Source organism: Bubalus bubalis, chromosome 21 (genome assembly GCF_019923935.1).
Source record: "Bubalus bubalis isolate 160015118507 breed Murrah chromosome 21, NDDB_SH_1, whole genome shotgun sequence".
Taxonomy (NCBI): domain Eukaryota; kingdom Metazoa; phylum Chordata; class Mammalia; order Artiodactyla; family Bovidae; genus Bubalus; species Bubalus bubalis.
Genome location: NC_059177.1, coordinates 20762607 through 20786131, shown reverse-complemented (window position 1 = coordinate 20786131; position 23525 = coordinate 20762607). Strand labels below are relative to the sequence as shown.

At 40.1% G+C, this 23525-nt stretch overlaps 1 protein-coding gene across 28 annotated transcripts in view; it reads left to right on the top strand.

Annotated features, from left to right (window-relative positions):
* The window catches only part of LOC123330947, a 419147-nt gene that overhangs the window by 212362 nt on the left and 183260 nt on the right, over nucleotides 1–23525 (top strand). Inside the window, exons 5-6 of one of the 28 annotated variants that reach the window (XR_006547257.1) lie at nucleotides 1955–2037; nucleotides 13000–13151. The exons of 19 other annotated variants lie outside the window; for them this stretch is intronic. Coding sequence is in view for 2 of the 9 variants with exons in the window: in XM_044933633.1 (XP_044789568.1) it covers nucleotides 6056–6134 (79 nt within the window). In the remaining 7 variants the exon portion in view is untranslated. Of the gene's footprint in view, nucleotides 1–1954; nucleotides 2038–3421; nucleotides 4216–6055; nucleotides 6885–12999; nucleotides 13361–23525 lie in introns of those variants that run through there. 8 more of the 28 variants (XR_006547258.1, XR_006547261.1, XR_006547249.1 and 5 more) reach the window with 8 other exon arrangements.

The window sequence follows — 23525 nt, the reverse complement described above, 5'->3', positions numbered from 1 at the left end:
TTTATGTCAGTAATGGAACTCTGGGTTTTGTTGTTTGAGGCCACGCACGCAAACCTGAAATTACAGTCTCCAGGTGCTTGTCTAGAGTGTAGCATGTTCCTGTATTGTGTTGCAGAGAAGTGAGGAAAATGAAAAGATACAGGCGGTCTAACGACCTTGAGAGTGAAGTATTCAGGAAAACAGAGAACACAAAGATTTCTGTTTAATATCAGATTCCATGAGATTGATCATGGTGCTGCCGGAAAGTGAAGCAGTGACCACAGAGTCTCCTGTGAGGTCATCCCATCCTCCTCCATTACCCCCTTGCCCCCATTTCTCATGATAGTTGGCAACTGATGATTAGCAACCTGTTATTATTTTTTTCTTAACTTTTCAGAGACTGGGATCCAAGGCATGAACCTAATCTGGTGTATTATCTTTAAAACCAAATAGTCAGCAAATTTTTTTCCCTGTGATTACCTTAAAGTCCTACTTTCTGTAATGAAGCCCTTTAATTCTTATGAGAAATATGTTTCTTGATTCTATCCAAAGAAAAGCAAACAAGTGGTACTTGTCTCTTTTCCTTCTGAGTTGTCCTTGAGAAGCAATATGGGGAGTGGTTGACTCATCAACTCTGCTTGGGTTCAAATCCTGCCTAGGATTTGTGCAACTCTGTGCAACTTTGTTCAAATCACTTGGTCTCTCTGTGCCTGTTTTTCCTATCTTTAAATTGAGGGAAATAAACCCACCTCATGGTACTGTTGTGTGGTGGGTAAAATGCCTAGAACTTTATGGAACATATTAATGCTAAATAAGGGCTAGGTGAAACATAAAAAGACCATCAGCTTTGTCCTACCCAGAATAAAGTAACACTTGTACTAGCCCTTATTTATAAAATAACCTTACAAAATTACAGTTTTTGGGAAATAAGATATAGAAGGAAGAATGTAAAATACTCAAATATCACTATAAAAAAAGTCTATAGACTTTTTAAGTTTAATTAACTAAATCACATGAAGCTTATTTTTTCCTTTACTTTTTTATTGGAGTGTAAATGCTTTACAATGTTGTTAGTTTCTGTTGTACAAGGAAATGAATCAGTTATATGTATACATGTGTCCCCTCCCTCCCAGTCCATTCGACCCACAGGCCATCACAGAGCCCTGAGATGAGCTCCCTGTGCTCCACAACAGCTTCCCACTAGCTATCTGTTCAGCACATGGTGGTGTATTTATGTCAATCCCAGTGTATACGTGTCAGTTTCTCCCACCCATGCCCCACCGTGTCCTTATATCCATTCTCTCCATTGTATCTGATAGGTTCATTTGTACCATTTTTCTAGATTCCACATATATTTGTTAACAGAAGACTCTTGGTTTTCTCTTTCTTACTTCACTCTGTATAACAGACTCTAGGTCCATCCACATCACTACAGATGACCCAGTTTCATTCCCTTTTATGGCTGAGTCATACAGACTTACTTAGAAATGGAAGATGTGTTTAATGAATTCACACCCTCTCAAAGAGAGGACTGGAATGTTCTTTTTCTTGGCACAGGCTTTGTGGAGTATTGTCTAGTTTGGAGCCTCAGAGCAAAGATAAGCCTTTCTCCTGCTCCTAGTCAACATATTCATAACTGTATTTTACAGTTATATATAGTAATTATATATATATATATATATAATAATTATAATAGTAATTTACCCTGGAGCAAAGATAACTTTCCTGGGGTAATTCACTGCTGCTTCACAACTTGTGTTTCTCTGCCTCCCTTTTTTTCATGAGTCCATGGTTTTTAATGGAATGATACTAGAGTTTGTTTTTCTTCATACTTATCTTTGATGAAACAAGTATTAATATTTAATAAAAGTGATCCCATTTTATAGATAAACAAAATTGACAAGACAGGTTTATAGGAAAGAGTGCATTACATTTCAGAGTCCTTATTGCTCATTTCTTTTTTCTTGGCCCCAAGAAGATACCTTCTACAGTCATCATCGTCATGACACCATTCTCTCTCAAATCCTGGCTCATTCAGCTCTCTTGGTTCCTGATATGGTAAGTTTTCTCTATTCTGCAGAGAACCAAGGCCTTAACTGATAAACGTGAAGGCAGAGCTCTTGAAGGCAGGCTGTGGTGAGCCTGGTGTCATGTCTTAGGCTGGAAGAGTGGGTACAAAGCCTGGTGAGGGTGCTGAGGATGGACATGGGCATAGAGCACCTCGGTGTGCCCTGGTTCCTGGAGACGATGTTCCTGGAGACAGTGATGAAGTCTCTAGTTTTGTCAGACTAAAATTTGGTCCGTGTGAATTAGACATGGGACCCTACAGTATGCCAGACAACAAGCCTCTGTGAGGTTGTGAGGCTTCCAGTAGTGCTGGTGTGGCTAACTTAGCCCTGCATAATTGTATTTCTTTGCTGTAGATGCAAGTCTTCTGCTTGTTCCATCTTTTTCTCTAACATAGAACTTCTTTTAAATTTTTCTTTCTTTATTTTTATTTTTGGCTGTGCTGAGTCTTCATTGCTGCACGGACTTTTCTCCAGCTGGCACAAGTTGGGCTACTCTTCTTTGCAGTGCACATTTGCAGTGCAGTTTCTCATTGCGGTGGCTTCTTTTGTTGTGGCACATAGGCTCTAGAACGCATGGGATTCAGTAGCTGTAGTACATGGCCTTAGTAGTTGCCATCCCCAGGCTCTGGAGCACAGGCTCAATAGTTGTGATGCATGGGCCTAGTTGCTCCATGGCATGTGGGATCTTCCTGGATCAAGGATCAAAGCTGTGTCTCCTGCATTGGCAGGCATATTCTTTACCAGTGAGTCACCAGGGAATCCCTGACATGGTAATTCTTAACCATGGGAGGTACTCCCCCCACCCTGGGGACATTTGGCAGTGTCGAGAAACACAAGAGGAAAAGGCAATGGCACCCCACTCCAGTACTGTTGCCCGGAAAATCCCATGGATGGAGGAGCCTGGTAGGCTGCAGCCCATGGGGTCGCTAAGAGTCAGACACGACTGAGCAACTTCACTTTCACTTTCCACTTTCATGCATTGGAGAAGGAAATGGCAACCCACTCCAGTGTTCTTGCCTGGAGAATCCCATGGACAGAGAAGCCTGGTAGGCTGCAGTCCATGGGGTCGCACAGAGTCGGACATGACTGAAGCGACTTAGCAGCAGCAGCAGAAACACGAGGGCTGTCATAACTTCAGGAGGGTAGGGTACTACTGGTATGTAGTGGGTTGAGCCCGTGGACACTCCTAAACAACTTACAGTGCACATTCTACAATGCACATCACAACACCCATGCATTATTCATCCCCACATATTACTCATGTCAAGGTTAGGAAATCATGCCCATAGTGACAAAAGTCTTCTGCCCCTGGGTCTTTGTACTTTGTGTTCCTTCTGCCTAAATCTTTCTTCCCCCATATCTCCTCTTGCCAGGTCTTGGTAGCGTGTGGATTTTACTTCCAACAACCATCTCTTTGGAGGGCCTTCTCTGACTGCTCCACCTTCAGTTACTCTTTGTCAACTTCCCCCCTTTTTTCTTTTATTCACAGCACTTAGCCCTGTGGGTTATGAGTTGGTCCATAAAGATGCTCACTTGTATGCCTCATGCATTTTGCTTTTCAGAAAGCAAAGAATTTATAGATGCATTTGAATTTTTGATATGTCTTCTGTTTATTGCCCTTTCCATGCAGAAGAGCTTTCAAACCCCAACAAACCCTTTTCACTTGTTGAAATATGCAGAATCATTGTGTGAGAGTGATTAGTATTATTTATTTTGGCTTTTGCCTAATTAAATGTGTGCAAAGAATGAGGAAAGGGCTTTATCATCCATGGGAGAAACAGGTTTCTCACACCTGACTTCAATCACTCTGAATAACTACTTCATTAAGACATAGGCAAGCCTAGCGACAGATCATTAATTTTCATGGATATAATCTGGGAAGCCAAATGTTTGTAGAAGGGGAGTCTGGCAAGAAAGGCATAAATGTATTAGCACTTATTAAAAATAAGCTGTAAGTCTGTTTGCGAGCTGCTTCTGTCATGTTATGAATTAATCGCTTCAGTGTAACCACCATAAAATATACATATCACGATGTGTCGTGTCGAGGAAGGAAAAGTAGATATTATCTTCATTCTCTAAGAGCCCAGGCCTTTTACATTCTTGAATTTACCCTTTATTTTGATGCTAATGGAAAGAAATAAAATGGAACTAGAGCCAGGAACATTTGTATTCTTTCTTGCTTTCATTTGACTTTCTATGCTGTTTTGATTTTTGCTGTTTTGAATAGGAGGAAAGTGAAGGCAGCAGGTCCCTGAAAGACTGTGAACAAAATACATTCCTTTCACCCATTTCTGTCTGATAATGTTTAAATATTGTTGTCTCAAAACCTCACAGTGAGTCTTAAAAATCACAAAAAGTAGCATAATTGAAATTTCTGTCTGTCTCCAAATGAGCCAATTTTGAGGAAGGGATCTTTCTGTCTCTGATTTTTTCTCTTCTGTGTGAGGAACTGAAATCTGGGGACTGTTGAGTCAAATGAGACATTCTTGCCATAAATACAGGATTGGGCTGGCCAAAAAGTTCATTCTGGTTTTTATGTAAGATGTTACTAATACTTCACCTGCATTAGCTTCTACTAAGAGAAAGGAACCTCCCCTTCTTCAAGTATGTTCCTTTTCCTAAGACTGGTGTCTACCAATGCAGGGTCCATGCTTTGTTATGAAGGCCTTGTTTTATAACCTGCATGCAGTCTGGATAGAAAAGTCAGATTAGGGTTAGGATGTGTGCTAATTTAAAATCAGTTCAATGGAAAGACAACATCGTTTAGCATCAAAACTACACCCAGATATTGGCTCTACCATGTACTAGCCATGTTGGGCAGTTCCCTTTGCTTCTTTAAGTATCAGTTTTTATCATCAGAAAAAAAAAAGGAAGCAATGATTAAGGGAGAGTTTATGTAATGTATTGACACATAGAGGCTGCTCAGTGAACAGTGGTTGCTTTTCCTGTAACAACCGTTATATGAGGTTTTGGGGTTTACAGTGCAGCCAATCTCATTTGTCCTGAGTTTTTGTTTTGTTTTGGATTGGCCTATCCAGGATGTCAGCATTATGGTTATTTGAAGGAAGCTTTCTTGTCATTCCTTGAGGGTGTTTATTTTTTTGTTCTAGCCTTTTTGATTTTTTCCCAGAGACTGGAGGTCTAAGTACTGTAATTTACCTAATACACTAGGGCATCTCATTCAGTCATGTCTGACTCTTCGCATCCCTATGGACTGTGGCCCACCAGGCTCCTCTATCCATGGGATGCTCCAGGCAAGAATTGTGGAGTGGGTTGCCAGTTCCTCCTCCAGGGGATCTTCCTAACCCAGGGATCGAATCTGCGTCTCTTATGTCTCCTGCATTGGCAGGTGGGTTCGTTGCCACTAGCACCACCTGGGCTTCATCTGTCTTTGAGGGTAACGTCATTCTCTGCACTCCAATAGTAATAAGTCATCTAAAAGTTTACAATTAGTGCTCTCAAAAATCTTGGATGTATGGTGCCTGCAGATAAACTTATGTAGCAGAGATTGTGTTATTTTTTCTTTGTCTTTTTAATCATAATAGTATCAGTTCTTACTGCTCTCAGTTCTTAAAAATTTGCTAAGTAGAAGAAAGAAGAGATAACCTCCAGAACCATAGTTGATGGCTCCCTGTTTCACCTTTACGTCTCACACAGATATGTCATGGTAAAGAAGGATGGACACTGGGTAATGGTAAATGACATCGTATAAATTAGAAGGAGGACTCAGAGTGGGACTATTTGGGAGTCAGAAAACGGAGGTTCAAATGTTGACCCTCTGGCTCAGTAGCTGAATGAACATGGGCAGGTAACTTGCCCTGTGTGAGTCCTCAATGCTTGATCTATAAAAGAGCAATCATAATAATATTTCTCTCTAGAAGTACATTCATATTGGATGGGTCTTCAGGATAACTTCAAAAGATAAGGTAAGAAAGGCATTCAGTGAGTTGTAAGTAGGTAACAACTGTTAATAGCAACTATAGTTAAGTATTATTTTCTGATTCCAGAAAATTTGCATCCATGGGAGTCTGTCTGGGGATAGACTTCTACTTCAGTCACATCCTGAAGTTCTTGGTCACCCATTGAAGCCAACGTGAATTTTCTTTGAGGAGAACTTGTGTGAATAACTTGTGGGAGTGGATCTGAAACCTGCCCAGGAGATCTGTCAGCTTGGTGTTGGAAAGCTCTAAGATTATCCCATATTAGCTAAATTTTATTGCTTTTGAACTAAAGAGCCTACCTCCTTGAGAGTTAAGCTCTGCCAGTATGCTAATTTTCCATTTTTTATTGGCTATGGTTCATGAACATCCTACTGAAATATGATATTTACCTGAAAATACTTCATGCAAATAATGTGGGGCTGACAAATGAGCTAACACAGTGAGATCACGTTTTAAAATGAGTAGGGTAACCTCATCGGATGATGTTCAATCCCAGAGTATATGGCATTTGTGCCTTCTTCACTCAAAGCACGTTGTTAGCCTGGGTCTCCAATAAAACAAAATATCATATTGAGGTTAATGATAATCTCCTTCACCTTAATTTTCCCCCAGATGCCCTAGAGATGTGACCCCAAACCCAGACACGGCCAGTCTCCTCACTCAGTTCCTCACCCACTTGGCTGGGATCTTCCATCCAGGTGTCTCTTCTCTCCTATGTCAGCACTGAATCTTTGCTTTTCTTCCAGAGAACACCTGTCAGAACGACGTGTGACTTGCTTTTGCCACACAGCATTGACAAAGGGGAAACTTCCTATTATCTTCTCTTCATATTATTCACGTCAACAAATTTTTTAAATTGAGCATCTTCTCTTCCAGGCACTGGGCCAACCATTCAGAGGTAAATGAGGCCATTCATATTCCAGTGGAGGATTATTAATAGGTGACCTCATATTCTTGCCCCTTGTATTTATTTCCTAGGAACTGCTGTAACAAAGTGCCATAAAATACATGGCTTGAAAAATAGATATTTATTGCCTGTCAATTCTGGAGGCTAGAAGCCTGGTATCAAAGTGTGTGCTGGGCCATGATCCCTCATGAAGTGCTAGGGAAGGGTCTGTTCCAGATCTCTCTCCCAGTTTCTGGTGGTTTCTTGACTTGTGATTGCATAATCCAATCTTCCCATATCTTTCTCCCCGTGTGCATCTCTGTCTGTGTCCAAATTTCTCATCTTTTATTAGGACACCAGTCACACTGGATGAGGGCCCACCCTAATGACTTCATTTAAACTTGATAACCTTTGTAGAAACTCTTATTTCCAAAATAAGGTCACATTCTTGCCTTGAGATTAGGACTCCAACCTCTCTTTTTTTGGGAGTTGGAATGTAAGTCAATCCACAACACAATGTGTGGGTGCCTTGCAGGCCTCGCTAATCATTCTGTAACCCTTAAAGTGTTAAAAGTCACTCAGTCGTGTCTGACTCTTTGCAACCCCATAGACTCTACAGTCCATGGAATTCTCCAGGCCAGAATACTGGAGTGGGTAGCCATTCCCCGCTACAAGGGATCTTCCCAACCCAGAGATGGGAGCCAGCTCTCCCGCATCGCAGGCGGATTCTTTACCAGTGGAACCACCAGGGAAGTCCATCTTGCCACCATTTTGAAGTACTCTTGGAACACATGCTTGCAGTTACTAGACATGACATTTCTGGGCAGAGGAAAGGTTTCCTTTCTTAGAATTACATATCCCTGAGGGTTAACAGAGTGAGGCTGTCACATCCATTCTGTGCTACATCTTTCCATTCAGGTGGGGCCAGCTATTTAGCAGATGTTAATTCAGCTCTGTTCTGTGGATAAATGTGTATCCTCAGTCATTCAGTTGTGTCTGGCTCCTGGCGACCCTATGGACTATAACCTGCCAGCCTGCCCATGGGATTTCCCAGGTGAGAATACCGGAATGGGTTACCCTCTTCCAGGGGATCTTCCTGACCCAGGGGTCGAACCCATGTCTTTTCTGTCTCTTGCATTCAGTTCAGTTCAGTTCAGTCACTCAGTTGTGTCCGACTCTTTGTGACCCCATGAATCATAGCACACCAGGCCTCCCTGCCCATCACCAACTCCCTGAGTTCACTCAAACTCATGTCCATCGAGTCAGTGATGCCATCCAGCCATCTCATCCTCTGTCGTCCCCTTCTCCTCCTGCCCCCAATCCCTCCCAGCATCAGAGTCTTTTCCCATGAGTCAACTCTTCGCATGAGGTGGCCAAAGTACTGGAGTTTCAGCTTTAGCATCATTCCTTCCAAAGAACACCCAGGACTGATCTCCTTTAGAATGGACTGGTTGGATCTCCTTGCAGTCCAAGGGACTTTCAAGAGTCTTCTCCAACACCACAGTTCAAAATCATCAATTCTTTGGCACTCAGCTTTCTTCACATTCCAACTCTCACATCCATATATGACTACTGGAAAAACCATAGCCTTGACTAGATGGACCTTAGTTGGCAAAGTAATGTCTCTGCTTTTGAATATGCTATTTGGGTTGGTCATAACTTTCCTTCCAAGGAGTGAGCGTCTTTTAATTTCATTCATTACCATATCACAAATACTCCTACAGCCATTTCTACTGTTCCAGTGGAGCATTAATTACTTTCAGTTGGACTGCTTTCAGGAAGAAAAAATATGAAAAGGTGGGAGAGAGTCTTGAGATGACATGACCTTAACAGTTTCTTTGTGATTTCACATTATATAAGGCATTACCAAGGCTAGGTGTAGGACTGTTGGAAGGAAGGAAGAAGACTCAGCACACTTGATGTTCACAGGAAAAGAAAAAGAATAAACTTTTTAAAAAAGTCAACAAACATTACAGATGCAATGCTACTGTTGGTAATTTTTTGTGTCTACCAGGAAATGACTTCTGTAATTGGTTGTCAACCAGGAACCAAGGTCTACCATCCTCGGCAGCTGGCTGTTAACCCCAAAACACATATAAGCTCATTGTGCCAAATATCACTGGGAAAAGAAAAAACACAGAATCCCTAACTCTACCAAAACACTGAATTGAAACAAGTAATAATTTTTCCATAAGATACTTCATACTACAAAGAGAACCTCCAAACTTTTGGGCACATTTTCTATTCAGTGGCTTAAAGGTTGTTGTTCAGTCGCTCAGTCATGTCCAGCTCTTTGTGACCCCATGGACCACAGCATGCCAAGCTTCCCTGTCCTTCACTATCTCCCAGAATTTGCTCAGACTCATGTCTATTGAGTTGATGATGCCAACCAACCATCTCATCCTCTTCTCCTCTTCTCACCCCCTTCTCCTCCCACCTTCAATCTTTCCCAGCATCAGGGTCTTTTCCAGTGACTTAACTCTTAGCACCAGGTGGCCAAAGTATTGGAACTTCAGCATCAGTCCTTTCAATGAATATTCAGTGTTGATTTTCTTTATAATTGACTGGTTTGATCTCCTTGCAGTCCAAGGGACTCTCAAGAGTCTTCTTCAACACTGCAGTTCAAAAGCATAAATTCTTCAGCACTCAGCCTTCTTTATGGTCCAATTATTATATCCATACATGACTACTGGAAAAAACCATAGCTTTGACTAGATAGACCTTTGTCGGCAAAGTAATGTCTCTGCTTTTTAACATGCTGTCTAGGTTAATCATAGCTTTTCTTCCAAGGAGCAAGCATCTGTTAATTTCATGGATGCAGTCACCATCTGCAGTGATTTTGGAGCCCAAGAAAATGAAGTCTCTCACTGTTTCCATTGTTTACCCATCTATTTGCCATGAAGTGATGGCATCAGATGTCATGATGTTAGTTTTTTGAATGTTGAGTTTTAAGCCAGCTTTTTCACTCTCCTCTTTAATTCCTCTTAGCTTTCTGCCTTAAGGGTGGTGTCATCTGCATATCTGAGGTTGTTGATATTTCTCCCTGCAATCTTGATTCCAGCTTGCGCATCATCCAGCCCAGCATTTCGCATGATATACTCTGCATATAAGTTAAATAAGCAAGGTGACAATACATAAGCCTTGATATACTCCTTCCCCAATTTTGAACCAGTCTGTTGTTCCATGTCCAGTTCTAACTGATGCTTCTTGATCTGCATACTGGTTTTGCAGGAGGCAGGTAAGGTGGTCTGGTATTACCATCATTTTAAGTATTTTCCACAGTTGTGATCTACATAGTTAAAGGCTTTAGTGTACCTGAAAAGAGGCAGGTAAGGTTGTCTTGTATTCACATTTCTTTCAGAAATTTTCACAGATTGTTGTGATCCACACAGTCAAAGACTTTGGCATAGTTAGTGAAGCAGAAGTAGATTTCTTTTCGGGAATTCCTTTTCTTTTTCTGTGATACAGTGATGCTTGAAATTTGATCTCTAGTTTCTCTGCCTTTTCTAAATCCAGCTTGATTATCTGAAAGTTCTTGGTTCATGTACTGTTGAAGCCTAACTTGGAGAATTTTGAGCATTACTTTGCTAGCATGTGAGATGAATGCAATTGTGTGGTAGTTTGAACATTCTTTGGCATTGCCTTTCTTTGGGACTGGAATGCTGACCTTTTCCAGTCCTGCGGCCACTGTTGAGTTTTCCAAATTTGTTGGTACATTGAGTGCAGCACTTTAATAGCATCATCTTTTAGGATTTGAAATAGCTCAGCTGAAATTCCATCACTTCCACTAGCTTTGTTTGTAGTAATGCTTCCTAAAGCCCACTTTACTTCACACTCCAGAATGTCTGGCTCTAGGTAAGTGATCACACCATCATGGTTATCCAGATCATTAAGACCCATTAGGTACAGTTTTTTTGTGTATTCTTGCCGCCTCTTCTTAATATCTTCTGCTTCTGTTAGGTCCATACCATTTCTGTCCTTTATTGTGCCCATCTTTGCATGAAATGTTCCCTTGTTAACTTTTAATTTTCTTGAAGAGACCTCTAGTCTTTCCCATTCTATTGTTTTCCTCTATTTCTTTGCCTTGTTCACTGAAGAAGGCTTTCTTATCTTTCCTTGATATTCTTTGGAACCTTGAATTCAGATGGGTATATTTTTCCTTGTCTTAAAGGTTGCAGCCTTATAATTAAGGAGGAAATTTTCATTGTTTACCAAGCACAGAAATAGAGTAGCCTGAAGATGTCTAGACAGTGCCATAATACTTCCAGATTTTTTTCCCATTTAAACTTGAAACAGGAACTAAATTCCTTAGACATACAGTTTATGGATACAGAAAGTTTATTTCTAGATTCTGTCGAACTTTAATGGAGTTCATAGAGTTTGTTTGTTTGTTTTAAGATACTAGACATAACAGAAAATCCATTCTTGAAGGACTTAGGAATAAAAATATTTACCACTGGAAAAGTTAAACTATATTCTGCTAATGCTTAACTGTTTATGTCCCCCTGCTAAAGTGTTATAAAATACTCTGAGTAGTCAAACTATGATTCTAAGACTGTTTCAGAGCTTCAGATAAGAGATTTCAAATGAGATTTACCTATTAACTCAATTCCAGATATTGACAACCCCACTTTTGGTGCATCTTTTTAGGAAATAGTGGATTCTTTACCTCTGCACCACCTGGGGAGCCCCTCTCTGTATAAGTTCCTGGCTTAATTTCACTGGGCCTGTTTCCATTGTTGAGAAAGTATTAAAACCCCCTTAAGCAACTTTTTATACAGACTACTTGACATACTGCATATGAAAATATTGGCATTGGGCAGGCAATTACATAATATATATCTCCCTCTCTCCTGTATTCAATAGTTATTATTATTATTTTGGTGGGATGGAGTTCAACTCTGGAAACAAGGTGTCTCTCATCCCTGTTTTATAGATAGGAGAATCAAGAACCTCAGACTGAAGTAACTTGCCTGGAAAAAAAAAAAGAGATCTAATGCCTTCTCTTCTGTAGTTTTGTGGTTGAATATCTTGAAAGAAATAATCCTTTTGCTTTTTTTCTGCCAGTTGCTAGAGAAAAGTTCTAAGCGCTTAAAAAAGGGGAAGATGATAAAAGAGGTTTTTATAGGATCTGTTTATCCGTTTGATAAGATGCGGGCAGAGTGGTGCCCCAAACTCATCTTTGAGTTTACTGTTGCTTTCTCATGACAGTGATTCTTAAAAAAATTTTTGAGTCTAATAGTAATTTCATTTCTGGCAGGAGGCATCTACCACCTTGTGCTCATTAACACTATGTTTTAGTCTTGACAGCTTCATAATTGTACATACAATTTATGCATTTTTAAAAGTTCATGCAAATAATAAGCATTTGTTATGGAAACACTGATAGTCTTATTATTGTTTAATCTCTCATGTACGATCTGACTTGACAGCTACTTTGGGTGGAATAAATGGGATGAGGTGGCTGACTTGTAAACACAGGAACATGCACACCAATTTGGGCTATATTATTTTTTCTGGATCCATGTTTTCTTGCTGCTAACCAGAGGCTAAGTATACTTGTGCCCTCAGTTACAAAATTAGGAGAGTGGTGCTTATTTTTAAAGAAGAAATAAGTCGGTAGGAAAGCCGTATCATACTATCAGCAGGAATCAGATATGCCTTCCTTTACTACTCTGACCTGCAAGAAACCAATAAATATAAATGCCCCTTTCCTCTCCCCATCGCCTTATCCAAAATGAGACTTCCAGCGTAACACAAATTCAACTCTTACTGACTCTCCAGATGTGCTCTGAGTCAAATCGAGTAAAAAAGAATTGTACCTTAGATCTTTATTTTAAAAATGCCTTTTGAACTATGCTTTTGGAAAAATCGATGGCAATTTGGAGGAAGAAACTCACAGCTGTGTGGCCACCTGTGTTGCTGATGTTGATTCTGATTGCCCCCTCAGGTTCCATCTGGGACTGACATTTAACTTGACCTTCTCAGGACAAGAGGTTAATTTCTGAAGTATTAGAATTATGGAGATTAATTTGTGAAGCTGCTTATAATTAAGATGCCTCTGGCTCTTGGATCTGAGCTGGAAACAGCAGACATTAATGATGATAATCCATTTTCTCCCCAGATATCTGAGGTCTGCAGTTGCAAGCTCGACCAGTTCCCTTGCGGATTGTTCTCATTTTTCACTCTCCTAGAGAAAAGACTGGTGACCTCTATAAACACAATGTTCCCTCTCATCTGAGATGGAAAAGTCAACTAAAGATCTCACTGAAGTGTCTCATGAATCCACTCCTTCCTCTTAGGTTAGTTGCTGTGATGATGACAAGAATTCACTGTTGAGCCAGCTTCTGTGCTAAGCTTATGAACATAAATTGTTTCATGGAATCTTCCCAGGAACCATATAATAACCATATTATTTAAAATTTTTGTTTCCTATATAAGATCCTTTTTTTGATGTGGGCCATTTTTAAAATCTTTATTTAATTTGTTACAGTATTACTTCAGTTTCATGTTTTGGCCTTGAGGCATGTGGGATCTTAGCTACCCTGATCAGGGATCAAACTGGCACCCCCTGCATTGGAGGGCAAAGTCTTAATCAGTGGGTCACCGGGAAGTCCCTATGAAAACCATAATATTATCTCCATTTTATGGATAACCAGGAGGTATAGATCACTTTTGCAGGATCACAGAGTATATTGGCAGAATGGAAAATGAGTTCCTTTTATTCTGAATTCTAATTTTCAGCTATTATACCATACTGTGTACAGGAGAAGTTTGGAAATAACAATAGTGTTTCCTTTGTAATGGTAGGAATTATTATTATCATTATATTTAATATATATTAAATAATACATATTATTAAATAATATATTATACAATGATATTCAATATTATTATTAATATTATTTATGGTAGGAATTAATATTATTTTGTAAGTTAAAGGATTCTCTTCCTTTTATTGAGGAAGGAGGTGAACAAAGGAAGTAAGAGTGACTTAACCTGGTTGCTCAGCTGGTTAATAAATGGTAAGCCAGGGGATTTGAACATAGGTAGTCTGATGCCAGGGTTTATATTTTAACCCATCTACACTTTTTCCTTTATGAGTGGAAATTATCATTGAGTTCCTCTATAGAAAATGTATCTTGGTGTTGCACGGAGAGGAGAAATATGACTAGCTATTGCTTAACTCTTATGGAGATGTTCACAGAGAAGTCTTCCTCAAACCAGGCTGCATTAGAACCATCTAAGGAAGCCCAGTTACAGAGACTTTCCTTCTTTTTAATATATGTTTATTGTTGGCTGTACCCTTTGGTATGTGAGATCTTAGTTCTCCAGCCAGGGATTGAGCCTGTACCCCCTGCTTTGGAAGGCGGAATCTTAACCACTGGACCACCAGGAGAGAGATTTTCCTTTAATTGGTTTGGGTTGGGACTTCACCTCTATTATTTTCTGAAACTCCCCTGGTATTCTAATGGGAAGCTGGAATTGAGCTTCACAGTTTGAGATAAGTAATTCAGCCATTAAAAACAAAACAAAGGGTCCAATAGGAGAAGGAAAATTAAAAATAACATACACTTTCGGTTAATGGTTGCTATTCTTTTAAGCCATAGTGAGTTAAGTCACAGTCAATGCTCACTACCCATTCTTCTCTTTAAAAAATATATATATCAGAACTAAAATTCAGAGCTATTTAGAAGGTGTTGATGTTGATTTAATCACCCACTTCCTAGAACCCTGTTAATCTGGTCTAGTGCCTCTCACATGTGGTTACAAAGTTCTCCCATCCCCATGACTTTTGATTTATGGCTTAGCTATACCACAAGGGACCATGAAAAGTCTCAGTTGAATCCTGTTATTGAACTGGCCTCAGTGTTTTCAGTTCTTAGGACTTGCCCAGCCTCACTCAGTTCTATCAGCTTTATCAGGGTCTGATGGTCTGAGAAGCAGCTTAGTTTATATTTCTATCTACTCCTTTGCCTTCCTCTGCTGCCTCTTCCTCCAAGGCTTTCTTCTTCTAAAAGGTTCAGCTGACAGAAGAGGAGTTAGAAAATATTCAATGGATAACAACTCTGTAGAAAATCTCTGTTTTACAAAATGCTCCAACCATACCACAAACTTAGAAGAATACAGATCTTTTGTCTTCATATTCCTACCATAGTTATAGAATTTAGAATCGGAATTCTTGCGTTTTTCATCTTAAGACACCTCCATAGTATGTACTACTGATGTCTCTGATCCTCTTTGCTTGGGATGTTCTTACTAGTTTTGTCATGCATGAACAGTTCCTTCTATATTTAATTTTAAATGTTAACCTTAGTATGTAAAGCAGCTTTATTGTAACTTATACTTCTGGCAATCAATGAAAACACTTTGGAAAAGTTAGAAGAGTTTGCAAAAATGGAAACAATAGGTTGAAGTGAAAAGTGCCATAGCGAGTTATACTGATGAGAGAGAATGGAGGGCAGGTGACATGTAAGTTTCCAGAGATTTTACTTTCTTGGATCCCAAGCCTTCTGTCATGGCTTGTTCACTTGACTCTGTCCACAAAAGGCACCATGCAGCATTGTCATCGGGAGAAATACATTAACAGCATGCTCTAGAGATAGGTCTCTAAATATCACGGGAAACCTGGGACAATCATGCAGAGACAAGGCCAAGGGCTGATGACCGGAAGACCTGACTCTGGAACTTGCCGTGGGATGTTGGACTGATGAGTTTACTTCTCTACACTTGGATTTCTTTCTCTTTTTTATTTTTGGCTGTGCTGGGTCATTGCTACACTCAGGCTTTTCTCTAGTTGTGGTGAGTGGGGGCTCTTCTCTAGTTGCAGTACATGGGCTTCTCATTCTGGTGGTTTTTCATGTTGCCAAGCATGGGCTCGAGGGCTCGAGGGCTTAGTTGCCCTTCAACATGTGGAGTCTTCTCAGGGCGGGGATCTGGAAGGCAGAGTCTTAACCCCGGGATGCCCAGGCAAGTCCTGTACTTGAATTTCTTAATCTCTGCAATGTTGTAGAAGTGGAAAGCAATAGGATGGGCTAACTAAGTGGTTCTTTCAGTGTGAGGGTAGGAGCAGCAGCATCAGTTCTACTTGGGCATCCATTAGAAATTTTGATTCTCAGGACTCAACCCCAGACCTGCTGGGGCTTGGGCCCGGTTACCAGGGTTTTAAGAAGCTCACCAGGGGATTCTGATGAACACCATATTTTGAGACCTATGGGGCAAAAAATATCTTTTGTCCTATCTATAGATAACATTCTAGAAGGCTTTCACTGATTTCCAAATAATTAGAAGGTGCTGAATATTACATTTATATAGAAAATATTGTATCTTGTTTTTATTAAGATGACTGCATACCAGTTTGAACCTAGGTTATCATTGCACTGGGTGGAGATGAACATGCTAATTAATGAGTATTCCTAGTTGATCCATTGCCAGCTAAATGTAATTAAAAGGAGAATTTTAAAATGTTAAATAGAAGGAATCTTAAAATTACTTAGGCTAATTATCTCCAGTTGCCATTTTATTGTTGAGGAAACTGAGGCCCAGAAGGCTATCTGACCTTGACATAATCTCATAGGGGAGACACAGAGTGTTTGAAAAGCTTGAGTCACAGGCTAGGAGCAATCATTACATTTGACTATTTGGTGGTGGATAGACAGTGCCAGAGAACTACCCGAGCAACTAAATTGATTTTACACCTGTGTGCACACACAAACCAGCAATTAGGAAACAGTGTGTTGCAGATCTTGACATGTATGAAATTATAGAACCAATTACTTTTTACAAGTCAACTCGTGACAGTCATTTCAAACAAAGCCAGCCATGAAATCTGCTCCTTAAGGACATGGTTGACAGAATGTCAGTGCATTTATAACCTCATTTCATTTTCTAGAGATCAGATTTGAGAGGGTGAGCTGGAAGAGGAGACTGAAGATGTTAATTTAAATTAAGGATTTATTTTTTAAGAGTTGTTTTCTTGGAAGATGAAAAGTACAATCAGTTAAATAACCAGAGCTCTCCAGCCAGTTGTAATGAATGTGTGGATACTAAGTTGCTTCAGTCATGTCTGACTCTTTGCGACCCTATGGACTATAGCCTGCCAGGCACCTCTGTACATGGCATTCTCCAGACAAGAATACTGGAATGGGTGTCCATGCCCTCCTCCAGGGGATCTTCCTAATCCAGGGATTGAAACTGCATCTTGTATATCTCCTGCATTAGCAGGCAGGTTCTTTACCCCTAGCGCTGCCTGGGAAGCCCAGATTGTAATGGAAGAAATGTTATATTCCAAGATACAGGTGCTGCTTGCCCTTATTAATTCCCTATTTCCCTTAATTGTTCATCATTTGTAGGATTTAAAAAAAATACTTAAAAAATATATTTATTTATTTGTTTGGCTGTATTTGGTCTTTGTTGTGGCAATGGGGTCTTCAGTCTTCATTGAGGCATGTGGGATCAATGGGACCTAGGCCCCCTCATTGGGAGCATGGAGTCTTAGCCACTGGACCCACCAGGGAAGTTGCTCCCTATTTGTAGGGTCTTGAGAAAATCACAGAGCCCTCTGGCCCTCAGTTGACTAATCTATAAATGAGACTATTCATATCTAGCCTTTATCAAAGCAAAGAGTCAGACCAAGTGATACCTTAAAAAAATTAGAAATTAAACAGGGAAATTTAGTTCCAGAAGGCACATTCCTATAAACGTAACACTGCTTCTTGAGTACAAAGAGTACTGAACTAGAAGACTGGAGGACCTAGGTGCAAATCAGTCAGTTACTACCCATATGACTTTTGGACCTTCCATGTTTGGTAAGGATAGTGGCTTCACCCATCAGTTAAAGTTAACTGATTGATCACAGTAAAATATCCAGGACAGCATGCAGCATGTCTAGCACTTACTACGTCATCAGTAAAGTTAGTGAAGGCAGACGATCCCAACGGAAGGCTGCATGGAGAATTCCTTCTCTGTCCATAAAAGAGTCTACTATAGGGCTTTCCAGGTGGCACTATTGGTAAGGAACCCATCTGCCAACGTAGGTAGATGTAAGAGATGCCAATTTAGTCCCTGGATTGGAAAGATCCCTTGGATGAGGGCATGACAACCCACTCCAGTATTCTTGCCTGGAGAATTCTATGAACAGGGGAGCCTGGCAGGCTATAGTCCATGGGGTCACACCGAGTCAGAAATGACTGAAACAACTTAGCACGTATAGTACTTACCCTCTTGGCAGAGACATGTAGGAAATACACAAAAACAATGGTTTTTGGATAGTGGATGACAAGTAAAATAGGACTGTGATCCACCAGAGAAGGCAAACCCACAAGGCAGACACTATACCTTGTGGTACTAAAGCTAAGTACCACAGCTTTCTTCCTAGAAGTACCTTCTCCACCATGGTCCAGGGAGGGAGTACCCAGCAAAGCTTGGTAATGCTGTTTAGTCGATGAGACAGAAATCAGAGCTCAGGGATGCTGAGGCAGTTAGAATTTGAGGTGTAGGGACTGAACAGAAGGTAGCTGCACTGAATGAAAAAGACATTTTGGAGACATCTGCAGAAGAGTCTTCTTAGTCTTTGAATATCAGCATGTATATGTGTGGGGTGAGATTCTATGAGACTAGCTAGACAAAGAAGAGCTGTCAGGGAAGGAATGATTACAGGGGAGCTCTAAACTGGAGTCCATACAGAGCAGGAGAGTTTTGAGTTCCCACCAGCTAGTGGAGACATCACTGAATAAATACAGACTTTAGTACAGACTCTAGGATGGGAACACTTTCACAGTGGGGCTGAATTAGCCCTAGAGTTAAGGCTGCAATAGATGTTCCCTTAAAAACTTGAGGGGCTTCCCTGGTGGCTCAAATGGTAAAGAATTTTCCTGCAATGCAGGAGACCCAGGTTCAGTCCTTGGGTTGGGAAGATCCCCTGGAGAAGGAAATGGCAATCTGCTCCAGTGTTCTTGCCTGGAGAATCCCATGGACAGAGGAGCCTCGTGGGCTACAGGCCATAGGATCACAAAGAGTCGGAGACAACTGAACAACTAATTTTCACTTTTACTTTTTTAAAAGCTTATAGACAAATGTTGAAAAGACTGGCTGGATCTGCAACAACTGTTGAGCTGCCTGACAGAACTTAAGTCCAGTTCCCTTTCAGGAATTTCAGTGAAATTCAGTCCTCAGCAATGTATCTGGTGTCCATCAAAAATAAAAACATGAAGGAAAATATGAATAATATATAGGAGAAAAATAACTTAATTGAAAAATTTCCAGGAATGAGAGAAATGATAGAAACACCAGATAAGGGCTTTGAAACTGCTTTAGAGGTGTAAGGGGGCTTTCTTGATGCCTTAGTGGTAAAGACTCCGTCTGCCAGTGCAGGAGACTTGGGTTCAGTCCCTGGATCAGGAAGATCCCTTAGGGAAGGAAAGAGCAACCCACTCCAGCATTCTTGCCTGGGAAATCCCATGGACAGAGGGCCCTGGTGGGCTACAGTCCATGGGGTTGCTGAGAGTCAGACATGACTTAGTGACTCAACAACAACAAATATTACTAAGGACAAGATTTAAAGGGAACTAAAATGAAGATGAAAACACAAAATACAAAAATTTGTAGGAATCATCCAAATCAGTGCTTAGAGGTATATTTATAGCTATATATTGGAACAGAAGAAACATCTCAAATAATAATTTAGGTTTTCAACTTAAGAAGCTAAACAAGAGACCAGATTAAATCCAAAAGTGGAAAGAAGAGAATAGTAAAGATAAAAAGAAATTATGAAGAGAGAAAATAGATCAAGGGAGAAAATGAGTGAAAGTAAAAGCTTGTTCCTTGAAAAGATCAGTAAAGGACAACCAACAAACTTCCACCAAGAGTCATCAATAAACACTAGAGAGGGTATAAATTATTAGTATCAGAAATGAATATAGGATTATTACAATATGTTCTTTAGGAAATAAAAGAATAATAAAGAAAAGTCATGACCAACCAATTGTATGTCAATAAAATTAACAACTTAGATGAAAGACAAAGTCTGTGAGAGACATATTTTCTTTTTAATCTAAAATGACCAAAGAAGAAGGCTAAATAACTGTGTATAAAGTTATAGAAATTTGATTTTAAAGTACTTCTCTTATTAAATGCAACATGATATCTTGGATTGGATCTTCAGACAGAAAAAGGATATTAATAGAAAAATTGGTAAAAATCCAAACTGCCTATAGTTCAGTTAATTGTAATGCACCAGTGTCAATTTTTTGATTTTTGCAGATATACCATGGTTGCGTAAGATGTTACCACTAGGGCAGTGGTTCTCCACCAGGGATAATTATGTCCGTTGGGGAACATCAAGCAATGTCTTGAAACATTTTTTCTTTTGTTTTTGGCTGCCCTGGGTCTTCATTGAGGCGTGTGGCCTTTTTTTTTTTTTTTCTAGTTGCAGCGAGGGCTTAGGTTCCTTGAGGCTTGTATGATCTTATTTCTGTGACCAAGGATCAAACCCAACTACTCTGCATTGGAAGGCAGATTGCTAATCACTAGACCACCAGGGAAGTCCCTTGAAATAATTTTGGTTGTCCCAGTGTGCTGCTTTCAGAATCTACTGGGTAGAAGCTAAACACACGAATAAATCCTGCAGTGCTGGGACAGCTCCACAACAAAGAATTATCTGGACCAAAATATCAACTGTGCCCAGGTGGGAAAAGCCCACAGATGGTAAGACTAGCTGAAGGATGAATTAGGACTTGGTACTATCTGGGCAATTTTTCTGTAAGTCTAAATTTATTCTAAAATAAAAAATTTTAAAAATGCTTCCCATAAAGAAAACTCCAGGTTCACCATGCTCTATTGATTAATTTTATCAAACAAATAAGGAATAAATAGAATAAATAGGAAAAGGAGTATGTCAAGGCTGTATATTGTCACCCTGCTTATTTAACTTCTATGCAGAGTACATCATGAGAAATGCTGGGCTGGAAGAAACACAAGCTGGAATCAAGATTGCCGGGAGAAATATCAATCACCTCAGATATGCAGATGACACCACCCTTATGCCAGAAAGTGAAGAGGAACTAAAAAGCCTATTGATGAAAGTGAAAGTGGAGAGCGAAAAAGTTGGCTTAAAGCTCAACATTCAGAAAACTAAGATCATGGCATCTGGTCGCCTCACCTCATGGTAAATAGATGGGGAAACAGTGGAAACAATGTCAGACTTTATTTTTTTGGGCTCCAAAATCACTGCAGATGGTGATTGCAGCCATGAAATTAAAAGATGCTTACTCCTTGGAAGGCAAGTTATGTTCAACCTAGATAAAGCAGAGACATTACTTTGCCAACAAAGGTCCATTTAGTCAAGGCTATGGTTTTTCTAGTAGTCATGTATGGATGTGAGAGTTGGACTGTGAAGAATGCTGAGCGCTGAAGAATTGATGCTTTTGAACTGTGGTGTTGGGGAAGACTCTTGAGAGTCCCTTGGACTGCAAGGAGATCCAACCAGTCCATTCTAAAGGAGATCAGTCCTGGGTGTTCTTTGAAAGAAATGATGCTAAAGCTGAAACTCCAGTACTTTGGCCACCTCATGTGAAGAGTTGACTCATTGGAAAAGACTCTGATGCTGGGAGGGATTGGGGGACAGGAGGAGAAGGGGATGACAGAGGATGAGATGGCTGGATGGCATCATTGACTCAATGGATGTGAGTCTGAGTGAACTCCGGGAGTTGGTGATGGACAGGGAGGCCTGGCGTGCTGCAGTTCATGAGGCCGCAAAGAGTCGGACATGACTGAGTGACTGAACTGAACTGAACTGAACTGAAGGAATAAATAATACTAATTTTATATAAGCTCTTTCAAAAAATTATAGGCAGAGAAAATATTCCTACTCCTTTTCTGAGGCCAGCACAATCCTTTCTCCCTTTCTTTCCTCTTCTGTATTTTTTCTCTCACCCTCTAATTTCTTTCTTTTTTTAAAAAAAAAATTATTTATTTATTTTAATTGGAGGCTAATTACTTTACAGTATTGTAGTGGTTTTGCCATACATTGACATAAATCAGCAGTGGGTGTACATGTGCCCCCCATCCTGAACCACCCCCCACCACACCCCTCTCTCCATCCTATCCCTCAGGGTCATCCCAGTGTACCAGCCCTGAATGCCCTGTCTCATACATTGAACCTTGACTGGTGATCTATTTCACATATGGTAATATACATGTTTCAATGCTATTCTCTCAAATCATCCCACCCTTGCCTTCTCCCACAGAGTCCAAGAGTCTGTTCTTTATCTCTGTGTTTCTCTTGCTGTCTCACATATAGGGTCATCATTACCATCTTTCTAAATTCCATATATATGCATTAATATTCTGTATTGGTGTTTTTCTTTCTGGCTTACTTCACTCTGTATAATAGGCTCCAGTTTCATCCACCTCATTAGAACTGATTCAAATGCATTCTTTTTAATAGCTGAGTAATATTCCATTGTGTGTAGGTACCACGACTTTCTTATCCATTCGTCTGCCGATGGACATCTATGTTGCTTCCATGTCCTAGCTATTGTAAACAGTGCTGTGATGAACACTGGGGTACACGTGTCTCTTTCAATTCTGGTTTCCTTGTTGTGTATGCCCAGCAGGGGATTGCTGGGTCGTATGGCAGTTCTATTTCCAGTTTTTAAGGAATCTCCACACTGTTCTCCATAGTGGCTGTACTGGTTTGCATCCCCACCAACAGTGTAAGAGGGTTCCCCTTTCTCTACACCCTCTTCAGCATTTATTTGTAGACTTTTTGATAGCAGCCATTCTGACTGGCGTGAGATGGTACCTCATAGTGGTTTTGATTTGCATTTCTCTGATAATGAGTGATGTTGAGCATCTTTTCGTGTGTTTGTTATCCATCTCTATGTCTTCTTTGGAGAAATGTCTGTTTAGTTCTTTGGCCCATTTTTGATTGGGTCATTTATTTTTCTGGTATTGAGCTGCATGAGCTGCTTGTATATTTTTGAGATTAATTCTTTGTTGGTTGCTTTGTTTGCTATTATTTTCTCTCATTCTGAAGGCTGTCTTGTCACCTTGCTTATAGTTTCCTTCATTGTGCAAAAGCTTTTAAGTTTAATTAGGTCCCATTTGTTTATTTTTGCTTTTATTTACATTACTCTGAGAGGTGGGTCATAGACAGTCCTGCTGTGATTAAAGTCAGAGAGTGTTTTGCCTGTTTTCCTCTAGGAGTTTTATAGTTTCTGGTTTTATTTAGATCTTTAATCCACTTTGAGTTTATTTTTGTGTATGGTGTTACAAAATATTCTAGTTTTATTCTTTTACAAGTGGTTGACCAGTTTTCCCAGCACCACTTGTTAAAGAGATTGTCTTTTCTCCATTGTATATTATTTCCTCCTTTGTCAAAGATAAGGTGTCCAATAGGTGTGAGAAAAGTGAACACCTATCCTACTCAAACTCTTCCAGAAAATTGCAGAGGAAGGTAAACTCCCAAACTCATTCTATGAGGCATCTTTGTCTGGTTTTGGTATTAGGGTGATGGTGGCCTCATAGAATGAGTGGGACAGGTGTTAGCTTTTCTCTAAATTTTTGGTAGAATTCACCTGTGAAGCCATCTGGTCCTGGGCTTTTGTTTATTGGAAGATTTTTTATTGCAGTTTTGATTCCATGATTGTG